Source organism: Archocentrus centrarchus, chromosome 18 (genome assembly GCF_007364275.1).
Source record: "Archocentrus centrarchus isolate MPI-CPG fArcCen1 chromosome 18, fArcCen1, whole genome shotgun sequence".
Lineage (NCBI taxonomy): Eukaryota > Metazoa > Chordata > Actinopteri > Cichliformes > Cichlidae > Archocentrus > Archocentrus centrarchus.
Window position 1 is genome coordinate 13,656,039 of NC_044363.1, and position 24,313 is coordinate 13,680,351.

The following is a 24,313-nucleotide window of genomic DNA, read 5'->3' on the forward strand; positions in this document are numbered from 1 at the left end:
AGTTTTGTGAGTAACCTTTAATATTAGCAGTTTAAGAACAAAGGGCGGGTGTGTGAGTATGAACATATGTAAGTGTATAAGTGTGCATATACAGTAACTGGTTGCAGAGCTTGTAATCATGGCAGGAACAGCTGTGATGAGACAACAGCTCCAGGACAGAAGCTTTCCCTGTCTGAGTTTTTATTGTAGTCATTGTTCAAACATGTGGTGTATTGCTTGTATAAAAGTATATTTATGACTGAGGTTTGAAGATAAATATTTTATGGTTACAATTGCACACAATCTTTAAATTCAGCATAAATAAGAAGGCAGAGTACTTAAAAATTGTAACTCCGCATTTTTTTCCCTCTTTATCACGTATTTTACAACAACTTACGTATAATGCACATTTGTTTTAACATACTGGACCCCCCCTTTAAACTTATTTTAAACTGAGCAAAAATTGTCCATTATCAGTGTCTAACCACCAACCCGAACACGTGCACTATAATACAGAGACTGTAAATAAGTGATGTAGCACCCATTGGTTTTGCATTTTTTTTTGCTCCCAACACCAAGATCTGGTTGGATCCGGGCCCGCTTCTGACCCCGCCCCCTACTTCCAGCCCATGAATTGATGTCAACTATACCATACACTTTGGCCCTTTAAGTTACTTTGACATTTTGCCTCCAATTAAGATGGTTAGGCCGGAAGTAGGGGGCGGGTCTGGAAGCGGCCCATGGGCTAGGAGTGCGATACTTGTGAATTAAAGAATTTCCCACTCCACTTCCAGAGCCAGCCTGAAGTGGCCACTAGAGGAACGGCAGTTTCTGGTTTGGCCTTCAGCTGTAGTAGTCACTGCAGCTACTACTGAATCATTTACTACCTGGAGGAGGAGGAGGAGGGGAGGGGGGTGGTGGGGGGGGTCTGGTTTTAAACATCAAAAATAACACTTTACAAAATATGCGTTTTACTTTATTATTCATTTGCACTTATATAAAACTTTTCCACTACAACACTTTTCTTTCACACTGAATGACAAGAAAGTAATGCCACAACATCTCTATAGTTACATCCAACATGGTCAAACGCTTGCCTATTAAAATTTTTCTCTCTTCTTTACAAGTGTCTAACTTCCTGCTGAAGAACGTAGCCTTGCACTGTGCCATCACATTACTCAGTTTCTTCAGTTGGCAGCCCTGCCATGAAACACAGAAAAATTTACACAAAGAACACCAAACAGACACACAAGAACAATTCATGTGGATTAAGCTTAAATACTGTTTGTTCTGTTTAAATACTACAAACTGGCATTTACTCCTTAGGTTACTGCATGTATGTGTAAAAACGGATATTTTGGGGACGGTATCTTTAGATATTAACCACATGGTTTTAACCTGATGCCCCTTTTTGAATGGGAAAAATACATTTTAGTGATAAATCATTTAATAACCAGTATTCACCTACTATGTGCCACAGAGCATTACAATACAGTTATTTCACACATTTAATTTGAAAGTAGGGGCTTCGTCCTGTCTGCAGAGCCCACACTCACTCGCACATTCAGCAGCTGCCTTTTAAAGTGCTTTAACAGGGGCCGTGAAGATCTTAAACTATAACAGCTTCCTCCTTCCAGTCTACAGCTCATTGTAGTTAGCTGCCAAGCTGTAGCTCAAACCAGTGTCCCATCAGAAGTGGCCTGTTTCAGTCTCCCCTCCTCCCCTCAGTGCTAAACATATTTAAGACACCCAGGCCTGTTCCAAGTCTTCAGCGACATGTGCAGGACTCGGCCACCATATCATCCAGTTCCCTGTACTCCACCTTCTTCTTGTGCACGACTAGCACGCTCATGGGCATGTACTTGTAGGGCACGCAGGATGGAGGGGGGACATCCCCGACGCCCAGGTCATTGATTAGCGTCTGGATGATGGCGTGATTGGGGGAATGGTAGCCGTAGTGCAACACCCTCGGACAGTCGCCCTGGCAGAACCGAGGGTTGTAGACAGGCGGAGCGATGAAGTAGTGACCCCAGCCGAGCTCGTCGAATGACAAGCGGAAGGAGTGGAGCTTGCAGCGGTTTTTGGGCGTGCTGGTTTTGTGTTTATTGCTGGGGATATCAGAGATAATCAAGGATGAGGTGGGGGTGGAGAAAGATGATGAGGAAGTAGGGGCGTTCTTTAGAGCATCCAGCGAAGGATCCTGAGGGTCTGACGAGTCCTTGGAGCGACGGCTGCGGTGAAGTGAAGGATGCCACTGCCCAATTTGCCTCATGATGTCTTCTCCCTCAGTGCCAAGAAGTTCCCCCATCCAGTCCTTCACCTCTCTCTCCTCCTCCAGGTACAGAAGAAGGGAGGGGACTTCTAGATGAGGTTCACCGCTCCAGTGTTTCCTCCCTCGAGTAAGAGTCCTCAACCACCACAAGAGGCCGCTGCTCTCTTCAGCCAGCTCAGGTTCTGCACACCAATACTGGGCGGTGAGGGTCAAGTGCCTTCCCCGGCCTCGATCCTTCCCGTGCAATACGTGGCTGCTGACGTGTGCGGTGATGTCCGTCTCCGTCCACCGCTCATGGGGCTCCAGGGTGACCAGACTCTCTGCACCCAGCGCAGTGATCTGAGCCCTGCAGCGGGGTGGATCCATGGCCTGGGCGGTGTTTGAGTTTGTGGAGGAAGAAGAGGGGGTAGAAGAGCGCAGGTGAATGAAAGAAGCTCTCACAAGCTGCTCTGAGGGAAGGGTGTCAAGGTTGTACTGCACCGTGAAGGTGTAGCAGTGATCTGAAGAAGAGATGGAGGCAGAGGAGGGGAGAGTCAAAAAAAAAAAAAAAAATGACAACGTCAGTCTATAATACCTGAAGCTTTTGTGCAATACAAAATAATACAAGATTTAAGTTCTCAATCTTCAGATTTGGGACTGTCATGAGCTAATACAAAGATAGGCTAACAGTGCGAATGATTGCCTAACACAAAGCAGCAGAGTGTATAGTGGTACAGGCCAGATACACAGAGCAAAGAGAGATGGGGAGCTGGACTATAACGCAACAGGCTTTATTTTGATTTGTTTGCTGTGGTTCTGTATACAGTTAATTTCATTTTTTTATTCAAATGTTAAAAAGCAGTAGCTGTATTTTTTGTAAGCCCCCCCCCCCCCAAAAAAAACAAAAAACAAACAAAATTAAATTGCTTATGGACGCACAAACCACCCATAATTGCTAAATTAGGGGAAAAATCTAAGGCTCCGAGTTATACTCGAAGAGCTATTTGGGAGCTGAGCTAAAACAGATAAATCCTTGAAAAGATCTGGAATTCCCATCATTAAATCTGACACTACATCCACTCCATGAATACTGTTGTAGGCTTATTTACTTAGTGTCTGTGAAGAAGTGGCACACTTCTTTTAACTTTTTTTTTGTAATATAGAAGTTTTATTTATATTTTTCTAACAAATCACTTTACAAAATAGTTGTAGTTAAACTCCAAGTCTGCCTAGGGCAGCTTTGCCAGCAGTTACTCCATAACTGGAAATGTATCAAAGTGTTTCTTCAGTTATGCAGAAACATTAATGTCTAAAAAATATCACGGGGAGTAACTTGAGTAACTCATACCACATGAGCCTAAAGTGGTAGAGAGAGGTGAAATCAAGTTAATTGTCTAAGGAGTGTTATTATTGGTTTCTATCATTTGCCATTATATATTTTAGTTTCTCAAAAAGTCAGGAGAAATTAGTTTATGGTCGCTTTATGAAACTAGTAACCACGGTTATAGTAGTTTTGGATTTTACATTATCGTTTAGTTTTAGTTAGTTTTTCCCTTTTTTTTTCTATAATTCAGTTAGTTTTAATTAGTTTTCAGAGTGTTTTTACTCATTTTTATTTTAGATTTAATGCTTAGTTTTAGTTTAGTTTCGTTAGTTTCAGTATTAGTTTTAGATTTTCATACTTTGTCAGGTACAAGATTCAAGGCAAAAAGTGATTATTGCGCAATAAAAACTAAACTCAAAAGATACCATAAAGAAATATATTCAACAACCAACAGTTCACAAGACAGCAGCACTACATGCTAAATGTGTAATAATTAGGACACACCTGAACATCAACAGGGAGAAACAAAGAAAAATATGGACTCCCAAACTCAACAAATTCTACAATAAACTCCCAATAAAGTTCAGCATCAATGCAGTGGATTAACAACACCTACATGTGGGGTTTGACAAAAACAAACTCTTTGAAGGAGTCAAAGCTCAAATCCAGCTGCATCCTGATGTTCTCACCACCTGAAACTGCTTCTGTTTTGGAGCTAGCTTGGTTAGATGCTCGCTAATTAAACTTGCAGGGTCTTTGTGGCCTCTGTACACAGTGACCTACAGAAGTGGCCAACCTCGTGTCTGCATTTATGCTTGTGTAACTGGATTGTGTGTGTTAATTACCTCGTGGCCGCGTTCCGGTGTTTTATATGCGGTGCCGGCTGGGACCTTTTTTTTTTTTTTTTTTGGTCCTCGCTCTTTGTGCTCATTTTTTTGGCTGGAAACATATGTGTCCCTGTTATTTCACTTTCTTCATTCCCTCACGTCCATTCCGAGTCTCCCTCCAGGAATTTGCTGACATTTGTGCATCCTTATATTGAGGCTTTGATTATTAGTCCTGATTGTTATTCTCTTACTGATAAAATAGCCGGAAATGCACAATGCATTAAACTTGGAGAGCGGAAAAATTATCAATCCACTAGTGATGGGAATTCTGACTCTTTTCAGAGAGCCGGCTCTTTCGGCTCCCAAATGGCTCCTTAGATTTTAATTAGAAAAAAAATTTGTAAAATGAATTACTAATGTAAAAGCACACATTAGGCCTATATCAAACATTTCTTTATCTACTCAACATATAATAGAGTGCTCCAAATACAAATTATAAAACAAAAGATTGGAAATCAGAAAAAACAAGGGCCTTTGAGGAGTTGATCCTGTTTCTCCTGCCTGATGAGCTGCCCTGTTTTGTTCTTCTAATTACACTGAGGGATGAACAATTCATATACAGTATACCTATGTAGGTTGTTTGTGCAGCCTGACTGATATTAAATTTTGAATTTGCAGTCTACACTCTGATTAATCCTTTAACGCCAGGTGATCGCTGCTGAATCATGGGTTTCCTAACCTTACAAGGCGCGAACAGGTGATTTAAGACATAGCTGGTCCAAGGAACTTGATCAGCTGGCTTTTCACCTGAACTCCGAGACCATTCGTGCTATCGAAAAAATTCAAACTGTTCCTGAAAGCTCAGAAATTACACTTCACAGTCATGAAGTGGTATTACGGTATTTGTGACCGGAGGTCCGCAAACGCCAGCACTTTTGAAGTACGCTGTGTCTCGTTCAACATGTTTGGAGGTATAAGGTTAAAATGGGTCCAGTCTTTGCTACGCTTTCTGTCACTCATTTTCCTCACCGTTCCCACGTGTAGCCTCTATGTAACGCGCAACTTCCTCTGGCTCTTTCCTGTCTCTGAGCGCATTTTGCAGGAGCCCCTCTCTCTCTGGTGTTTGTTTACTTACTGCTCAGTGTGTCCATGGACCCTCCCCCTCCCGCTCAGTGTAGACGATCAATCCTCTTAACCAATCATGCGCTTACACAAAAAAAAAAAAAAAAAAAAAAAAAAAAAAAAGGAAGCGAACGAAAAGAAAAAAAAGAAACGGCTCACTATCGGGAGCCGGCTCCCGTTGTTCACTTCAAAGAACCGGCTTTTAGAGCCGGATCGTTCGCGACCGACCCATCACTACAATCCGCAAGGCGTTTGAATAAGATGACAAGAAAAGAAAGGTAATTTTTATCTATAATTTCAGTTAGTTTTAGTTAGTTTTTTAAACTCACAATACAGTTTTAGTTAGTTATCATTTTTCCTTTTAATTGTAGTTTTTATTTTAGGGCTGCAACGATTCATCGATTAACTCAGTTAAATCGATTCTAAAAAATGATCGACACAAATTTACTGTGTCGATGCTTCGTTTAAACTCTGCAGCGCTCAGCTGTCTCGGTGTAAGCGGCGCTCCTCACTAGCATTACCAGCATTTAGTGCTCTGTCATCTTTTTGTGGGTTTATTGGGGGCTGGCAAACCAACATAGAACTGCATTACCGCCACCTACTGGACTGGAGTGTGAATCACGCACACACACACATTCTAAAAAGCTCTCCGTCGCTGCGATGGATTTCCTTTCACACAGAGTGGATCATCGCTAGAGTTGCCACCTGTCTCGTAAAATACAGAACCCCTTATGTTACGGGACTCCGTGGAATATGGCTCCGTAACATGCGGGGTTCCGTACTTTATGGGACGGGTGGCAACTATCGCTGACATGCATTTCCACGCCTCCACTGCTCTCTGTGTGTGTGTTGTGCTCGCTGAGTATTTCAGCTGTTACTTTTGTCTTTACTTCAGCTGTAGCTACCAGAACTGGTTTGCTAGCGAGCGCGGGCCATTAAGCACTAGCGATGGTTCGGTACCGGAAGGCCCGCCCCCCAGGACCGAGGGGCTCCGTCAAAATATTTTTTATACTTTAATCCCCTATTAGTGACTAAATATAGACCTGCAGTAGAAACATATTTTCGAGAATGCTTGTGAATACAAAGCATTACAACATTACTCACACATGCGCCATGGCTCCCGCAGCCACTAGTTTTTCAAAAACACTCATAGCAGGCAGCTGTTTTAACTGCGCAAGCGCAAAAAGACAGTGAGCTCAAGTAGTGCAAAAGGAAACGTTTTTCCAGCGTCCAAAACAGCAGCTTTTTCTTTTAGTAACCACCATTAAAATCTTTACTGGGTAACAGCTGGCGGTCCTTCATCAAGCACCTGATCAGCAAGTGTTAAGGTGAAGAAAAGAGAACTTTGTAGCTGCTCCATCCACCACTGTTTGTTCACACGATGAAAAACTGCAGTACGAAAGTTAAAATATGCAGATAAACTGTTAATAAAAGAAGTATTTCTTATCTGATTACACGATTAATCAATGGAATAATCGATAGAATACTCGATTACTAAAATAATCGTTTTATGCAGCCCTATTTTATTTATTCCAGTTAACGACAATGTTTTTTCAATTTCAGTTTTCGTTATTTCGTTCGTTTTCGTTAACTATAATAACCCTGCTAGTAACGGAACATTTGAGAGATATACTGCCAAAAAAAAGCCTCCCCAGTCATTTGTTTAGATGCACACACAGGAAAAAAAAAAAAAAAAAAAAAGTATACAATTGTGTTTTTCACCTCCAGACGCCGGCAGGTAGTGCACCGACGACGCCGTGGGCCTCAGCAGGCGCACCGTGTTGGAGCCGAACTTCCGGCGCTGTTTTGGTCTCCCGTCCGGTTCGGCTGCGCTCTGGTACAAACTGAGCATGAACTGCAGGTTCTGGTCCGCTTTCTGCTCGTCGGTCAGCGCCCGGTGGTGGTGCGCTCCTTTGTGCTTTGCGCTTGGGTGACTCCGATGGCTGCGCCTGAGCGCGGGCTGATGAGAGGCCATCTTCTTCCCGGAGAAAAGTCCGGTGCAGGTGGAGCAAAGCAAGAAGATAAAACAGGACAAGACGCAGACACGCAGTAAGCCTAAGCTGTGTTTGGCGCGGGTCGCCCTCATGTTGGTTATAAAACCTCTGGTGCTAGCGAGCTCCACCAACGAGGCTAGATTTGGCAAACATCCTCCGCGCGGCCTGAAGGCGTGATTTACAGGGTCACCTGCTCGCTCGCCATTTTGGACATTACAATCAACTTCCTGATTTGGAGGTGACCTCAATTAAATCTTCGGGTGTGTGTGCGACAGGAAGCCATGTGAGTGTGCGCAAAGGGGATTTGATGTAATCTTTTTGTGATTTTTTTTTTTTAATTTTTTATAGCAAATACTGTATTTAGATTCACTCAAATTCACACACAGAGCAGGTACAAGAAGGGGTTAAGGCGTTTGCACATTGTGTAATTAAGACAATCATTATCATGCCTGGGAAGTAATAAAATATACCACAGGAATGGAAGTAAATTAACTGTTTCAATTGCCTTTCAAATGTGAATCAGGGCAGAACAATCAAAGTATTTATTAGCATAAATCTGAAAAAACAGAAGTTCTGTTTTAAAATGGGGCAGTGCAAGTCACATGTCCCTTTACTACACTGCTCAAAAAAAATTAAAAGAACACTTTGAAGACACATCAGATATAAATGGGAAAAAAGATCATGCTGGATATCTATACTGATCCGGACAGGGTGATGTGTTAGAAATGAAAGGATGCCACAGTTTTTGATGGACATTAAAATGATCAACTCACAGAGGGCTGAATTCAAAGACATACCAAAAATCAAAGTGAAAAAATGATGAAGCAGGCTAGTCCATTTTGCCAAAATTTCATTGCAGCAACTCAAAATGTTACTCAGTAGCTTGTATGATGCCCCAGGTGTGTGTATGCATACCTGGCAATGTTGGGGCATGCACCTAATGAGATGACAGATGGTGTCCTGGGGGATCTCCTCCCAGATCTGGACCAGGGCATCACTAAGCTCCTGGACCTTACAGTGGAACCAGCTCCCATTTTGGATTTGGGAGACAGACACCCTCTCTATTTTTAATATCAGATTCAAAACTTTACTTTTTGATAAAGCTCATAGTTAGGGCTAGATCAGGTGACCCCAAACTATCCCTTAATTTTGCTGCAGTAGATCTAGGCTGTTCCCATGATGCACTGAGTATTTTCAATCCTAGAATTTACTAAACTATCCTGTGACCTCTGAGGACACCTTTGTAGAACAGTAAGTGGAACACCTGCTCATTTTGCACATTTTCTACAGTCTGTTCACTTTTGTAGCCATAATGCCCCATAACCTGTAGAAACACAGATTTGCAATAGGTTTAATCCTCAGTGGAGAGTCACATGATTTCCTGTTTGACAGAGTAGCAAAGAGAGAATTAATGACTTAACTTTAAGTTTTGGTACTCTGGTTTAAAAACCAGCCTTTTAACTCATACAGAACCATTCATTTGCAATCTACAGTGGCTTGCAAAAGTATTCATACCCCTTGAACTTTTTCATATTTTCTCACATTACAACCACAAACATAAATATATTTCACTGGAATTTAATGTGAAAGACCAACACAAAGTGGTATACAATTGTGAAGTGGAAAGAAAATTATACATGATTTAAAACATTTTTTACAAATAAAAACTTAAAAGTGTGGTGTGCAAAAGTATTCATCCCCCCTGAGTCAATACTTTGTGGAACCACCTTTTGCTGCACTTACAGCAGCAAGTCTTTTAGGGTATGTCTCCACCAGCTTTGCACATCTAGTGACTGAAATTTTCTTCTTTGCAAAACAGCTCAAGCTCACTCAGATTAGATGGAGAGCATTTGTGAACAGCAGTTTTCAGATCTTGCCACAAATTCTGGATTGGGTTTAGGTCTGGACTCTGACTGGGCCATTCTAACACATGAATATGTTTTGTTTTAAACCGTTCCATTGTAGCCCTGCTTTATGTTTAGGGTCGTTGTCCTGCTGGAAGGTGAACCTCTGCCCCAGTCTCAAGTCTTTTGCAGACTCCAGCAGGTTTTCCTCCAAGATTGCCCTGTATTTGGCTCCATCCATCTTCCCATCAACTCTGACCAACTTCCCTGTCCCTGCTGAAGAGAAGCAGCCCCAGAGCATGATGCTGCCACCACCATATTTGACAGTGGGGATGGTGTGTTCAGAGTGATGTGCAGTGTTAATTCTCCGCCACACATAGCGTTTTGCATTTTGGCCAAAAAGTTCAAATTTGGTCTCATCTGACCAAAGCACCTTGTTCCACATGTTTGCTGTGTCCCCAAAATGGCTTCTGGCAAACTGCAAACGGGACTTTTTATGGTTTTCTTTTAACAATGGCTTTCTTCTTGCCACTCTTCCATAAAGACCACATTTGTGCAGTGCACGACTAATAGTTGTCCTGTGAACAGATTCCCCCACCTGAGCTGTGGATCTCTGCATTTAGTCCAGAGTCACCATGGGCCTCTTGGCTGCATCCCTGAGCAGTGCTCTCCTTGTTCGGCCTGTAAGTTTAGGTGGACGGCCTTGTCTTGGTAGGTTTACAGTTGTGCCATACTCTTTCCATTTCTGGATAATGGATTGAACAGTGCTCCGTGAGATGTTCAAAGCTTGGGAAATCTTTTTATAGCCTAAGCCTGCTTTAAAGTTCTCCACAACCTTATTCCTGACCTGTCTGCTGTGTTCTTTGGACTTCATGATGCTGTTTACCCCCCAATATTCTCTTAACCAACCTCTGAGGCCGTCACAGAGCAGCTGTATTTGTACTGAGATTAGATTACACACAGGTGGACTCTTTTTAGTCATTAGCAGTCATCAGGCAACTTCTGACACTGCATGAAAAGTGGAGTTTTTGACAGTTTCTGGCATGTAATATTGCCGCACGCCTTGAGATTTAGGGCTCTCAGCCGGAGGCTTTGGTCAGAACAGAAAACTGTAGGGAAACTGCCGTGGACTCTCTGTGTCAGTGCTCCCTCAGCTCCCCCCTCTCCTCGGGTCTAGGGCAGGCTTTCATATGTAAAGGAGGTTTATGTGAGTCATACAAATGCAAATCAAGTACTCACCAGTGCTCACCAGTGATCTACCCCTCCCAACAGTTGTAACAAAGATATTTTTATTTTGAGATATATATAATCAAATTTACATTATCATCTTTTAAGCCTTTTTCCATTACAATGTGACTACATATAAATTATTATACAGCAAAACATTCAAACAAGACTAAACTCAAAAGAAATCATTCTAATTTATAAATTAGTATTATCTAGTTGGAAATATACTTTTGGACATTTTCAGCTTTTGTCCCTTTTTCCAATAAGTCTGTGAGCTTCTGTCTGTGAGCCTTTGTCATGGAGTTTTTTGTGAACCCTGAACTTTAGTGGACTCAGGGAGATAAACAAAGGCTATAACTTGATTTTGGTGACACCACAAGCATTATTTTCATTGAAAAGCATACTCAGTTTTCAGTCTAATTCACTGTAACAAAAAGTCTGTCACACCATCATCCTCTCCTGTGCAGTGGCTTCCCAGCTAGCATTGAACATTCAGACAACATCCCATGAACGCTGCCATAAATGTTCAGTGAGTGTTCACATGCATTAATGACATTAAAGACTACCAAGGCAGATGTAATAAGAAAACATATAACCATATAAACTTTTATTTTGCTATACATGGATGTACATAAGAGATATCAGCAAAACCTTCATGAGAAAAATGTAAAAAAAAAAATAAAAGTAAAAATTTTAATGCAACAGTCACCTTCTCAGTAGTCCTGCTTAAATGGACAGTGGATGTGTGAACAACACATCTTCCAGCTCATAGGGGGTCGTTTTGACTGTTGGGTTTTCTCTGTATTATTGTAGGGTCTTTACCCACAATACAAAGTGCCTTGAGGTGACTGTTTGTTATGATTTGGCGCTATATAAATAAATTGAATTGAATTGAAATTAAATGAATTGAATTCTGTGTGGCAGCTTCCTCGCCTGTGATTGGACAATACAGATCACGTGCGGGATCACGCTGAAGGTCTGCAAGACCAGAGGAAATCAGTGGTGTCTTCTCTTCCGTTCAAACTGAATGGCGTTCTTTGTCTACGCTGCTTTCCTGGTACGACAATGGAGGACATCGTCTATATTTTCAACACCCCAGAAGCTCCTCGTGAAAGCGGGCCTCTCTACCGGCCAGCCTCAACCAGCCCCGCTGCAGACGAGAAGACACTGCTGGCTGCAATGAGTGGGTTATCTCCTCAGTTACTCAAGTTTCTACCAGCACAACTGAAAGACAAGATGGCGTTTATTGTGTAGAGACTTGATGCTCTGGACTCTAACAAAGACTCACCTACAGAAGGACTCAAGAGGAAAAGACTACGGTCAGACTTGGTCGTTTCTAAAACAAAAATACTAAGAGTGGCGGAATGGTCACAGTAAGCTGACAGACGTATTGTGATTTGGTTTCTTATTTTTATTTGGATTCATCTTATAGGAAGCAGTTCGCGGCCTGCACAACTCCGAATCCAACAAAAGCCGGTATGATCCTCTGCAGAGGTAAGAATCAGAAACAAAGCAGCAGTATTCAATGTGTGGAGGAGAGAAGAACTTCAAATGTTTTTACTGTTATTTATTTTCAGGTTATTTTCCAAAGACTGTGTTCACCTCACAACACATGTGTGGACAATGATATAATTGTGTGTAAGTTTCTATTGGTGTTTTATGTTTGTGTGTGTGTGTTTTTTGCCTGAATATTGTTTATGTATGCACTGTGTTTACACTCTTTATTTACAATGGACAAAAATGTTTTTCAGCTTCTTGTTAAACTTACAGACGGTCCGCCACAGCTTCCGCTACAGTCAACCTCACGTTCCGGAAAAGGCGGCAGCCATTAAAAATTCAGCCCGGTGTCGTGCAAGAAGGAAGCCGGTGAGACGTATTGGATTGTTTTGTTGGTCTGCTGTATTTGTGTAATTAGCTTGGAAATGCAGTTTTATTTTTGGAAAATATTACTTTTTGTTTTTTTTTACTTTATATAAAATCTGGCTTCTTTTGAACAACCCAAAATGTCTATAAAAAGGTGATGCATTGAAGGTGAAAATAATTAACATTGAATGTTTATAGTTTTAGCAGCTGTAACATTTTGGGACCTAAAAGATAGAAAGTGTATAATCAGTTTAAAGGTGCCTCAGGGGTTAATGACCAAAATCACTGAAGTACTTTTATCAATGTTAAATTTTTTCAAAGTACTTGTTCATTTGTCTCTTACTCACAGGATGCACAGGAGTTGGTACTTTGTCACGTAACCATTGTTTTTGATGACAAAGATGGGCTGATTAAATTTTTATTTATTTATTTGCATTCACGGTCTTATCTGCTATGTGTGCATTCAAAGTCAAGAGACTCAAACTTTCAGTGTAGTTTCCTGATTTTTTACAATATTTCATACAGTTTCATAATGACTTAATGTGTGCTCTGTGTCAACAGCTGCTGGAGGCGAGGGCGAGTGTCCTAGCAGTGAATTGTGTAATTTTCATTCCACTTCACAACTGTATACCACTTTGTGTTGGTCTTTCATGTTAAATTCCAGTGAAATATATTTATATTTGTGGATGTAATGTGATAAAATATGGAAATGTTCAAGGGGTATGAATACTTTTGCAAGCCACTGTACTTATCTGCCCACTCTTAAGGTTGTCATACAATTATGATTGCTCAATGCCCAAATTTGGAAAAAAGGGGGAGGAATTGGGGGGGGGGGGGGTTCTGTTTACCATTGATTTTTCGTTTTTTTTTCCACATTTTTCTTTTTTTTGTTTTGTTTTTTTTTTTTTTTTTTGTTTTGTTTTTTTTTAGCCTGTCATGTCTGGCATTTTTCACAATCGGAATGATGATCCGAATGCACTGATGTACCAAACATATCTATATGTTTTCTATAGGCTATTCTTGTTAATGTTTGTATTTTTATTTATTTATCTTTTTATTTAGTTATTTATGCCAAGTCTGACAGGCAACAAGGAAGGGGCAAGAACAAGAGGTGGGGGGGGGGGGGGGGGGGGGGGGGGGGGGACAAAAGGAAGAAACGAGAAAAAAAAAAAGAAATTGAATAAAAGTAAATATACTCACACACACTCACACATCCATACATACACCCACATGCACATACATATACACACACACACATACAATTTTATTGTTTGTAGTAATGTGTGTGTATGCACCTCTGTCATGCAGTGTACTTGAGGGCAAGAAACTGCAACCATCCAGATGGTTGCAGTTTCTTGATGGATCCAGAGGCAAATAGGGAAGGACCCAGGGGACCCAGGACATCCACAGCCCAGGAGCTCAGAAGACCTGGTGCCACACATCCCGATGGTAACCGTGTGTACTCCCCAGAGGAGGAAGGAGGGAGACCACAGACAGAGCCCCCACAGTCAAAGGGCTAGAATCCAGAGAGCCAGAGGCCACAGCTGCCAAGGGAGCGGGTCAAAAACCATGCAGAGACATCCGGCCACACACCCCGGGACCCACGGGCACCCACACCCCAGGGGCGGCAGTGACGACCAGTGGAGAGCAGCGTGGAGCGGTAGGGAGGGGTAACTCCCGCCCTCCGCGTCCCACAGGTGCCAAGGCTCGGCAAGCCACCAACCCAGGCCCAGCTGTCCACACACGCACTCACACGCACGCACACATACACACACGCACCAGTCGTTCACTCATGCACACACATACACACACGCACCAGTCGTTCACACACGCACGCACACATACACACACGCACCAGTCATTCACTCATGCACACACATGCACACACACGCACAAGTCGTTCACTCATGCACACACGCACATACACACACGCATGCACATCCACATGCACCAGTCACACACTCATGCACACACACACACTCACATGCATGCACACACACACACGCACCAGTCGTTCACTCATGCACACAAACGCACACACATCCATATGCACCAGTCACACACTCATGTACACACACGTAATGTACATGGACACCTAGTGTGGGAGAGCGGGTACCAGCACAGAGCCAGCAGCAACCCAGAGAAGTAGCCAACCCAGCCCCGAACAACGAGCCAGTCCCCATCCCAGGTGGGGTGCATGAAACTGGGGTGTGAGAAGACCCGCCCGCCCCCTCATCCCACTCAGCGTGTGGGGGGTGATGTGAGTGTATGTACTGAGAAGAATGTGTATGGCTGTGTGAAAACTGCAGTGCTATTAAAATTGGAGGGACAGATGTAATATGAGCACTGAATAACAGCGCCCATCCACACTGCCCCCCCCCCCAAGGCCCTCAATGTCTAAAATGTAAATAAAATTGAGGAGCAGGCAGCAGTGAACAGATAAGTGGGGCCACCTCAGCAGTGCCACCCAATAACTACTGTGTGACACACCTGCCCCCAGGGCCCTATATGTACTATGATGTGTTGTGAACTGTATAATGCAATTAAAAAAGGAGGAGTGGGACATCACGCAGCACAGCGAGCAGAGCCAAGGAGGTGGTCCCACTCACTGCAGCACAAGCCCCCCTCCCCCAAGAACCTACATGTGCATAATGTGATGTTTACCTGACCGGGAGGCAGAGGACTACCCCCCGGAGGAAGAGAGCCAGCTTGCTACTGGCTCACTAGGCACCCCAGTTCCCTACACCCCCCCCCGCAGCCCAGGGAAGGCAGGTCCAGGGCCTGAAATGACCGCACCCCCAGGACACCACCGTGCTCCAGGCCGGCACCCACTCTCCCCACTGCGAACAGGACACAACACACACCCCCGCACGCATACAAAAGACAACAAATATTGCACACACACGCACACACACAGTGGTCCTGAGTCAGAACCAACTGGCCCCATGTGGGCAACTGCTGCTCCCCCACCTGAGCGCCCCACCCCCCCATGGGGGAGGGCACCCAGAATCCCGGAATGCCAGCCAGACACCCCACTGCGGCCAACCCACCCCACATGGCGGCGCGCCCAAGGGGGCACAGACCCCTCCAGCACAGGGAGGGGCCCAACCGGGAAACGGGCAACCCCGGGCACCAGGGCCCCAGCCCCTGCACCCCGGCCCCCACAGAGAAAGCCGGCCACCCGGACGGGGCCAGCACCCACCACCACGGGACCACCAGCCCCACACCCCATGACCATAAGAGCATCCATCTAAGTCCCCACCACCAACAACCAGGGCCCGGACACAGAAACCACAAAATGGTAGCCACCATCTCCAGGCCAGAGCCATCAGACACCCGAGTCCCCCCAGCCACCTACCGGGTACGCCGTGAGACAAGACCACAGCTGGTCACCCCCATCATGCGATGGAGCTGATCAGTGGGGACCAGAGAGATTCAAATTTTGCCAGTTGATTTTTAGAGGTGGCAGACATTCTTTCCAAACTAATGTGGTCTAAAAGTAGATTCTTATAGTGAGTAATGCATAAATCATTTTTTGATTTCCAATTCATGAGGATAGTTTTCTTACCAATGCATAAGGTATTAAGGACTATGTGTGATATATTTGTTTCCATGTTTAATTCACTTAAATCACCTAGAATGCGCAGTTTTGGTGATGCTGGGATATCGCAATTAAAACATGTGGATAAGTGTTCACATATCCTCTGCCAGAACCTCTGAACAGGTGTACAAGACCAAATTGCATGCATATAGTTTTCAGTATGGTTGCCTGAACAGTGGGTGCATAATTTCCTGCTTCTAAATTCAGATAAAACTGAAATTCTTGTTCTCGGCCCCACAAATCTTAGAAACATGGTGTCTAACCAGATACTTACTCTGGATGGCATTACTTTGGCCTCCAGTAACACTGTGAGAAATCTTGGAGTCATTTTTGACCAGGATATGTCCTTCAATGCACATATTAAACAAATATGTAGGACCGCTTTTTTGCATTTGCGCAATATTTATAAAATTAGAAACATCCTTTCTCAGAGTGATGCTGAAAAGCTCATTCATGCATTTATTACTTCTAGGGTGGATTATTGTAATTCATTATTATCAGGCTGTCCTAAAAGCTCCCTGAAAAGCCTTCAGCTGATCCAACATGCTGCAGCTAGAGTACTGACAGGGACTAGAAAGAGAGAGCATATTTCTCCCATATTGGCTTCTCTTCATTGGCTCCCTGTTAAATCTAGAATAGAATTTAAAATTCTTCTCCTCACATACAAGGTCTTGAATAATCAGGCACCATCTTATCTCAAAGACCTCATAGTACCATATCACCCCAACAGAGCACTTCGCTCTCAGACTGCTGGCTTACTTGTGGTTCCTAGGATACTTAAGAGTAGAATGGGAGGCAGAGCCTTCAGCTTTCAGGCGCCTCTTCTGTGGAACCAGCTTCCAGCTTGGATTCGGGAGACAGACACCCTCTCTATTTTTAAGATTAGGCTTAAAACTTTCCTTTATGATAAAGCTTATAGTTAGGGCTGGATCAGGTGACCCTGAACCATCCCTTAGTTATGCTGCTATAGGCCTAGTCTGCTGGGGGGTTCACATAATGCACTGTTTCTCATTCACCTTATTTACTTTGTTTATACTCCACTCTGCATTTAATCATTAATTGATATTAATCTCTGGCTCTCTTCCACAGCATGTCTTTCTCTCCCCTCAGCCCAACCGGTCGCGGCAGATGACTGCCCCTCCCTGAGCCTGGTTCTGCTGGAGGTTTCTTCCTGTTAAAAGGGAGTTTTTCCTTTCCACTGTCGCCAAGTGCTGCTCATAGGGGGTCGTTTTGACTGTTGGGTTTACTCTGTATTATTGTAGGGTCTTTACCCACAATACAAAGCGCCTTGAGGCGACAGTTTGTTGTGATTTGGCGCTATATAAATAAAATTGAATTGAATTGAATATATTTGTGTCTCTGAGGCCCATTTGGTACATCCTGTGTCCTGTATAGTGTATTCTATGGAGAGTTTTGTATTGTATAAGTTGTAAATTTGTACTTTTAGTCATTTTGAAAGAGTTTAAACATATCTGTGTCCAGACGTTTTCCTCTAGGTTGATGGAAAGATCTCGCTCCCATTTTGTAGTTGGGAGGGATATTGAATCATTAATTTTTAATAATAACTTATATATTTTTGATAATAATTTAGGGGTATAAAGATTTAGAAATTCTGTTACCAATATAGGGGTTTCTAATTTTAAATTATTTAAATTAAACCTTGCCTGTATGATGGACCTCAACTGCTGGTACTCAAGAAATTTGCTATTGCTAATTTCATATTTTGAAATAAGTTCTTCAAACGAAATAAAGGTCCCATCATTAATAACATGTTCTAAATTCTTTATTCCTTTCTCTTGACATGTTGAAAAGTTCAGTACTGTCTTTTTCTGACATATTTTCCACATTTTACTTTGGATGTGTGTGTTCTATTGAGACTCTTACCACTGCTGGATAGCACTCCTACTTTGTTGACTCCTGCTCTGTTCAAGTCACAATGGATGCTATGGCTGCTGTGACCTTTGAATATCGAATAGAATAGAATAGAACTTTATTGTCATTATACATACAACGAAATTCATTCAGAACAACCATCCAAGAGTAGGACAGACAAGACTAACATAGGGGAGATGGGTGTCTGCAGCCGCAGCCACTAGGGGCACCGCCAGCACAATAAATCCCAGGAAAAGGAAAACAAAAAAACAATGGGAGAGTTAGGTTAAAAAAAATTCATCTTGTACTGTGCTCATAATGAGCACCATACAAGGTTCCAAAAAAACACCTCAGCAAAAGCATATCGCACATTCAAAGCCTGGTATAGCAACATGGTGGGGTGGGATGGGTAGGGGTGGGGATACCGACAGAAGACTAGACCAGGGGTATTCAACTACATTTTTCTATGGGCCAAATTGTCATGAGGCTGTTTGCCAGAGGGCCACATATTTATCGGGACACTTACTCTTGTGCATGCTTATCCGTCCAGTTGTCATTAAATTTTCTATTGTCGCTGTCCACCTTACGTCTCTTCTCTTTTGAATGTGACATGTTTTCATCAGAAACTGTAGTCTGTCTTCCTGCCAACTCCTCAGCAAGGAAAGTAGCTATTGGATGTCCTAAAAGTCGCTATATGACATCATCACCTAATTTGCATAATTGGTTATTTGCATGTAGTTGCAATCGAGGCAGTAGGAGAGAGGAATAATGTCTTTGGACAGACAAAACGTGAAGAAAAACTATGTTTAGAACTACTAGGGCTGGGGAATGTGGACCAAAATAATATCTCGATATTTTTTACCTGATTGGTGATATACGAAATATATCTTGATATTTTTTTCTTCCCAAAGGTATAAACAAAAAGGCACCTCTGAGTCAAAGCTACATGTCCTAAATGTCACACAGATACTTTTATTAACATTCAACTGTAGATGTACATGAGAAATTGCTCAAAAATAAACCACTGGCATATTTAAATAATAATGCTCCCCAAATAAATTAATGCTTTTTTCCTCCATAACAAAACACTGCTGTGCTATTAAAATGTAAACATAAAAGACACAGAGCGAAAATAGCAAAAGGCTGACTGATTCTTTAAAAAGCCAGTCTGCAGTGAAGCAGACTTCACCAAAGTGCTTCCTCCTGTGTAAGATAACAAAATATGTAAACAGACTGAATGAACAAACTTCCATCCTTCAGTCAGCAGGATTTGTAAATCCATAGACATATATGCCGATGTATCACAGCAACGGCCCCCACCCACTCAATGCGGCGTCGTATCCGCCGCCTGCATCACGAGGACACACATAGACATATGAGGACACGAACAGACCCACTTCCGCTATTAAGGTCACGTGACTTACGGTACATACCAACAGCTAGGTACTCTTGGGGGGCTGGGCGATGCCAAAGTGTCTGAACAGACGCAGTACAAAGGTTGTATGTACACAAAACCCGGTAACAGCGGAGGATTTCAGGTTAACAAATAACTCTCCAAAAGTCTCCGATGTCACCGGGAAAACTCGCTAAATTTGTCGCTAGTCGCTTTTTGAAAAAAACTCACCAGGGGGGTCTGAAAATCCATTAAATCTAGCGACAAAGTCGCCAAGTTGTCAACAGTGATGCAGATCTGTTAAATACAAAAAATGCCAACTAGAGAAATAATTTCGCTGCATCGTTTTGGTGCCCTCTCTTGTGAGGCACCGCTATGCATTGCATATAGACCCTTTTACAGCCTACGTCATCAAAGGATGCGCGCACATTTTGGCAACAGAAGTGAACTGCTACTCCATTCAAATCAATAAGAACAAGAAGGCGACACAGCGTTTAAGGGTGATTTAAAAGCGATATCAGCATCAAAATGTCTGGCTGTTGCGTGTTTGGCTGTCAGAATTTATACTCTACCAAAACTGGACTGATGTTGTACCGAATCCCACGGGATCATGGCTGTTTGAGAGAAAACGGAGGCATCTGTGGTTGCAAGCCATCAAATGTATTGATAAAAAAATTGGACTGAGGACACGATCAAGACTGAGGACACAATCAGAAATGCGTTTGAAGAGCACATTTTATATCAGGTAAAGTTATTTATCTTCCGTTGTTTATACCAGGATGTCAGGTATCTAAAGTAAACAGCATTAGCTGGTAGGCTATTTGGCTTTTAAACTCTAGTGTGGCTGGCTATTTACAGGTGAGTCATTGCTCGACTCAGAGAGTCCTGATTTTTAAATTAATATTTAATCGCACTATAGATTACAAGAAGTAGTGCCAGTCAAAAGTCTGAGCAGACTTGCATAATGGTTGAGCGTGGCTCACAGTGTGACTGGAACAGTATATACACTGCTCAAAAAAATAAAGGGAACACTTAAACAACACAATATAACTCCAAGTAAATCAAACTTCTGTGAAATCAAACTGTCCACTTAGGAAACAACACTGATTGACAATCAGTTTCACATGCTGTTGTGCAAATGGAATAGACAACAAGTGGAAATTATTGGCAATTAGCAAGACACACTCAATAAAGGAATGATTCTGCAGGTGGGGACCACAGACCACTTCTCTGTACCTGTGCTTTCTGGCTGATGTTTTGGTCACTTTTGAATGTTGGTGCTCACACTCGTGATAGCATGAGATGGACTCTACAACCCACACAAGTGGCTCAGGTAGTGCAGCTCATCCAGGATGGCATATCAATGCGAGCTGTGGCAAGGTTTGCTGTGTCTGTCAGTGTAGTGTTCAGAGGCTGGAGGCGCTACCAGGAGACAGGCCAGTACACCAGGAGACGTGGAGGAGGCCGTAGGAGGGCAACAACCCAGCAGCAGGACTGCTACCTCCGCCTTTGTGCAAGGAAGAACAGGAGGAGCACTGCCAGAGCCCTGCAAAATGACCTCCAGCAGGCCACAAATCTGCATGTGTCTGCACAAACGGTTAGAAACCGACTCCATGAGGATGGTATGAGGGCCCGACGTCCACAGATGGGGGTTGTGCTCACAGCCCAACACATGCTGGACGCCTGGCATTTGCCAGAGAACACCAGGATTGGCAAATTCACCACTGGCGCCCTGTGCTCTTCACAGATGAAAGCAGGTTCACACTGAGCACATGTGACAGAGTCTGGAGATGCCGTAGAGAGCGATCTACTGCCTGCAGCATCCTTCAGCATGACCGGTCTGGCAGTGGATCAGTAATGGTGTGGGGTGGCATTTCTTTGGAGGGCCACACAGCCCTCCATGTGCTCGCCAGAAGTAGCATGACTGCCATTAGGTACCGAGATGAGATCCTCAGACCCCTTGTGAGACCATATGCTGGTGCAGTTGGCCCTGGGTTCCTCCTAATACAGGACAATGCTAGACCTCATGTGGCTGGAGTGTGTCAGCAGTTCCTGCAAGATGAAGTCATTGAAGCTATGGAGTGGCCCGCCCGTTCCCCAGACCTGAATCCAATTGAGCACATCTGGAACATCATGTCTCGCTACATCCACCAACGTCATGTTGCACCACAGACTGTCCAGGAGTTGGCTGATGCTTTAGTCCAGGTCTGGGAGGAGATCCCTCAGGAGACCATCTGCCACCTCATCAGGAGCATGCCCAGGCGTTGTAGGGAGGTCATACAGGCATGTGCAGGCCACACACAATACTGAGCCTCATTTTGACTTGTTCTAAGGACATTACATCAAAGTTGGATCAGCCTGTAGTGTGTTTTTCCACTTTAATTTTGTGTGTGACTGCAAATCCAGGCCTCCATTGGTTAATAAATTTGATTTCCATTGATTATTTTTGTGTGATTTTGTTGTCAGCACATTCAACTTTGTACAGAACAAAGTATTCAATGAGAATATTTCTTTCAGATCTAGGATGTGTTGAGTGTTCCCTTTCTGTTTTTGAGCAGTGTATTTTGACTTTTCCATTGATGCAGACTTTTTTGTTTTAAGTTCGTTTATCTATAAAATCTGTATAAAAATATAAGCAGGATCTGAGCTGACGTTGATTGATTCGATTGGTTCCGCTGCCCGATCGCATGCGATGTGTTGCAACCGCCTAATATGTTGAGACTAGTAAGTCATTTTGCGCCTCACCAGGGAAAATGTATTCACAACTTTAGCTCGATGGTCCGGCATTCAAAGACTGGTTTAACCCTCTGGAGTCGACAGACGCGACGGCGCGTCAAAATGATATTGTTGATTTGAGATGACACAGCATCGGGACGCTGCTGCCCTGAGTCAACATGAATCGAAAGTGCAGACTTCAAACTACGTACCAGTTTTTAAATTACGTTGATAGGCCAAGTAAAACCAGAGTTATGCCCAATAATTTATGCCATGCTTTTTCCTGTATATTGTCCTCACCTTCGATGCGCCTTTTGTGCAGAAATAAACAGCGAAAACGTGAGTTTCGCTAACAAGAAGTGCTTGCTAATAAAAACAAACAAAAAAACAAAAATAATTCCCGACAACCCCTTTCCCATTGGTGGAAAAATGCACCATATCAACCAATCAGAAAATTATGTGGTAACACTATGCATTTGGGTGCATTTGGCTGCTGAGGAACAGGTGAAAAAGTGGTAAAAGAGACATTACTGGCAAGGTTTGCCTGTGATGGGCCCCTCAATCTTGTGGAGGACAGAAACTGTTTTTTGGAGGTGGCATAAATAATTTATCTAGCATCTTAATGTGAGTCCTGATTGCTCTGCCAATAGTTGTACACAAAAATGCCTGATGCCTTTTCTGTGTTTTAATGTGAATAGTTGTATACTTTATTATTTACTATACTTTTACACAAGTTTTGGAAATTTACAACTTATATTTGCATTTTAAGTTGTAAAAATAATTTGCATGTTTGTGATTTTTACAGTAAAGAAAAATCTAACTTTTTTCTACTTGGATTTTAAGTCTATGTGATTATAAGTCCAGTGTGTTAATACAGTATGTCAAAATGAAAGAATAACTTTACAGTCACACACATGAGGTCGTGCTGAAAAAAAAAAAAAAATGATACCAAACAAGGCAAGGTAAGTGTAACCCAGCGGTAGATTGTAAGCGTTTGTGTTTTGATGGTGTGCATGTGAAGTGTGTTGAGATCGTCCTGAAGGAGGATGGTTCATTTTGTGACTGTTTTGCGGCAGTCAACTCGAATGTTAACCCTGGTGGGAGGGGCTGTGGGCTCACTCGGTCTGTAACTTTCGCAGAGCGAACTTGAGCGAGCCGCTGTAGCTTTTCTATGCAACAGCCCTAAAGGTTATGTTCATCGTCCTGCCAGGTAAGAATACTGTTTATATGTATACTCTCTTGTCGGTATGACATTAAGACTGTGATGTTATAGCGTATTGTATTGTTTAAAGGGTTATAAGGTTGTCGATCGCTAACCACGGGAAGGTAGCAATTGAACTGATTAGCCGCCATGTTGCGTGCACTTTCCGAACGGAGTTCGCATGTCATTTGGAGGTTATTTATACTGTATTAAAATGTTATTCTTTCATGTGACGTATAGTATGGGCATGTGAATTTGTTCATGATATTGTTGTTTTGGTTTGTGGGCTCACTCGGTCTGTAGCTTTCGCAGAGCAAACTTGAGCGAGCCGCTGTAGCTTTTCTATGCAACAGCCCTAAAGTTTATGTTCATCGTCCTGCCAGGCCTGGAGTTTTTGTTCGCCATCCTGCCAGTGTGGAGACGTTCGCTTTGACTTTCCAAGCGAGACCGTCGTCCTGTCCAGCCGGGACCTATTGAAGAGAGAACGGCTACACTCACATGAGTCTTGGGATTGCTGAGCCTTGGGATTAAAGTATTCCATCCTGTTGTCACAAATATAGTTTATAGTTACATAAACAGTTTCTAAGGTCAACTGCAAAGCTAAAAACAAAAATAGTCAAAAATGGCCAAATATACCCCGGACCCCAGAATGATAAGCCGGTCATGGGGAATGATCAAGAGGCGTTTTGTAAAGTGTGCAGAAAAAATATAAATTTGACCTGGAACGGTGTGACGGCGATCAAATCACACCGAGCATCCACCATTCACCAGCAGCGGATTCATGCGCGCGGGGAGCAGATCCCTATTTTGTTTTTTGGAGCTACACAAAGCACTGCGATTGCAACCTCAAGGTCAGCTATGAGCACAAGTATTGCGTCACACCTCAGCAGCAAACCAGTATTCCAATATTCTATTGGAAAATATTCTATTGGAAAATAAATAATTGGCTTGTTAAACTTGAATTTCATTGCGTTTTGTTTATATTCTTAAAAAACAAATTTCCAGAGTCTTCTTGAAATGTGTTTGGAATATTAATGTGTATGAGGTCTTAGTCAAGACAAAGTCACATTTAGACCTTGAAGTAAGTGGGATAAAGTTTT

The 24,313-nt window shown here is 42.9% G+C and overlaps 1 protein-coding gene across 1 annotated transcript; it reads right to left on the minus strand.

Moving 5' to 3' along the window:
• Positions 1 to 1,170: 1,170 nt before the first annotated feature.
• bmp15 (bone morphogenetic protein 15) lies at positions 1,171 to 7,679 on the minus strand. The gene is made up of 2 exons (XM_030753947.1): positions 7,226 to 7,679; positions 1,171 to 2,751 (listed from the first exon to the last, which is right to left on the minus strand). The coding sequence occupies exons 1-2, from the start codon at positions 7,587 to 7,589 to the stop codon at positions 1,748 to 1,750; spliced, it is 1,368 nt and encodes a 455-aa protein (XP_030609807.1). The 5' UTR covers positions 7,590 to 7,679; the 3' UTR covers positions 1,171 to 1,747.
• Between the last annotated feature and the right edge of the window lie 16,634 nt (positions 7,680 to 24,313).

Bases quoted from the DNA above. Each gene is read 5' to 3' on its own strand.
- bmp15 (XM_030753947.1), bottom strand. From the start codon at position 7,589: ATGAGGGCGACCCGCGCCAAACACAGCTTAGGCTTACTGCGTGTCTGC. The intron at 2,752-7,225 runs GTGAAAAACACA...TCTCTTCTTCAG, and splicing joins CTACCTGCCGGCGTCTGGAG to ATCACTGCTACACCTTCACG.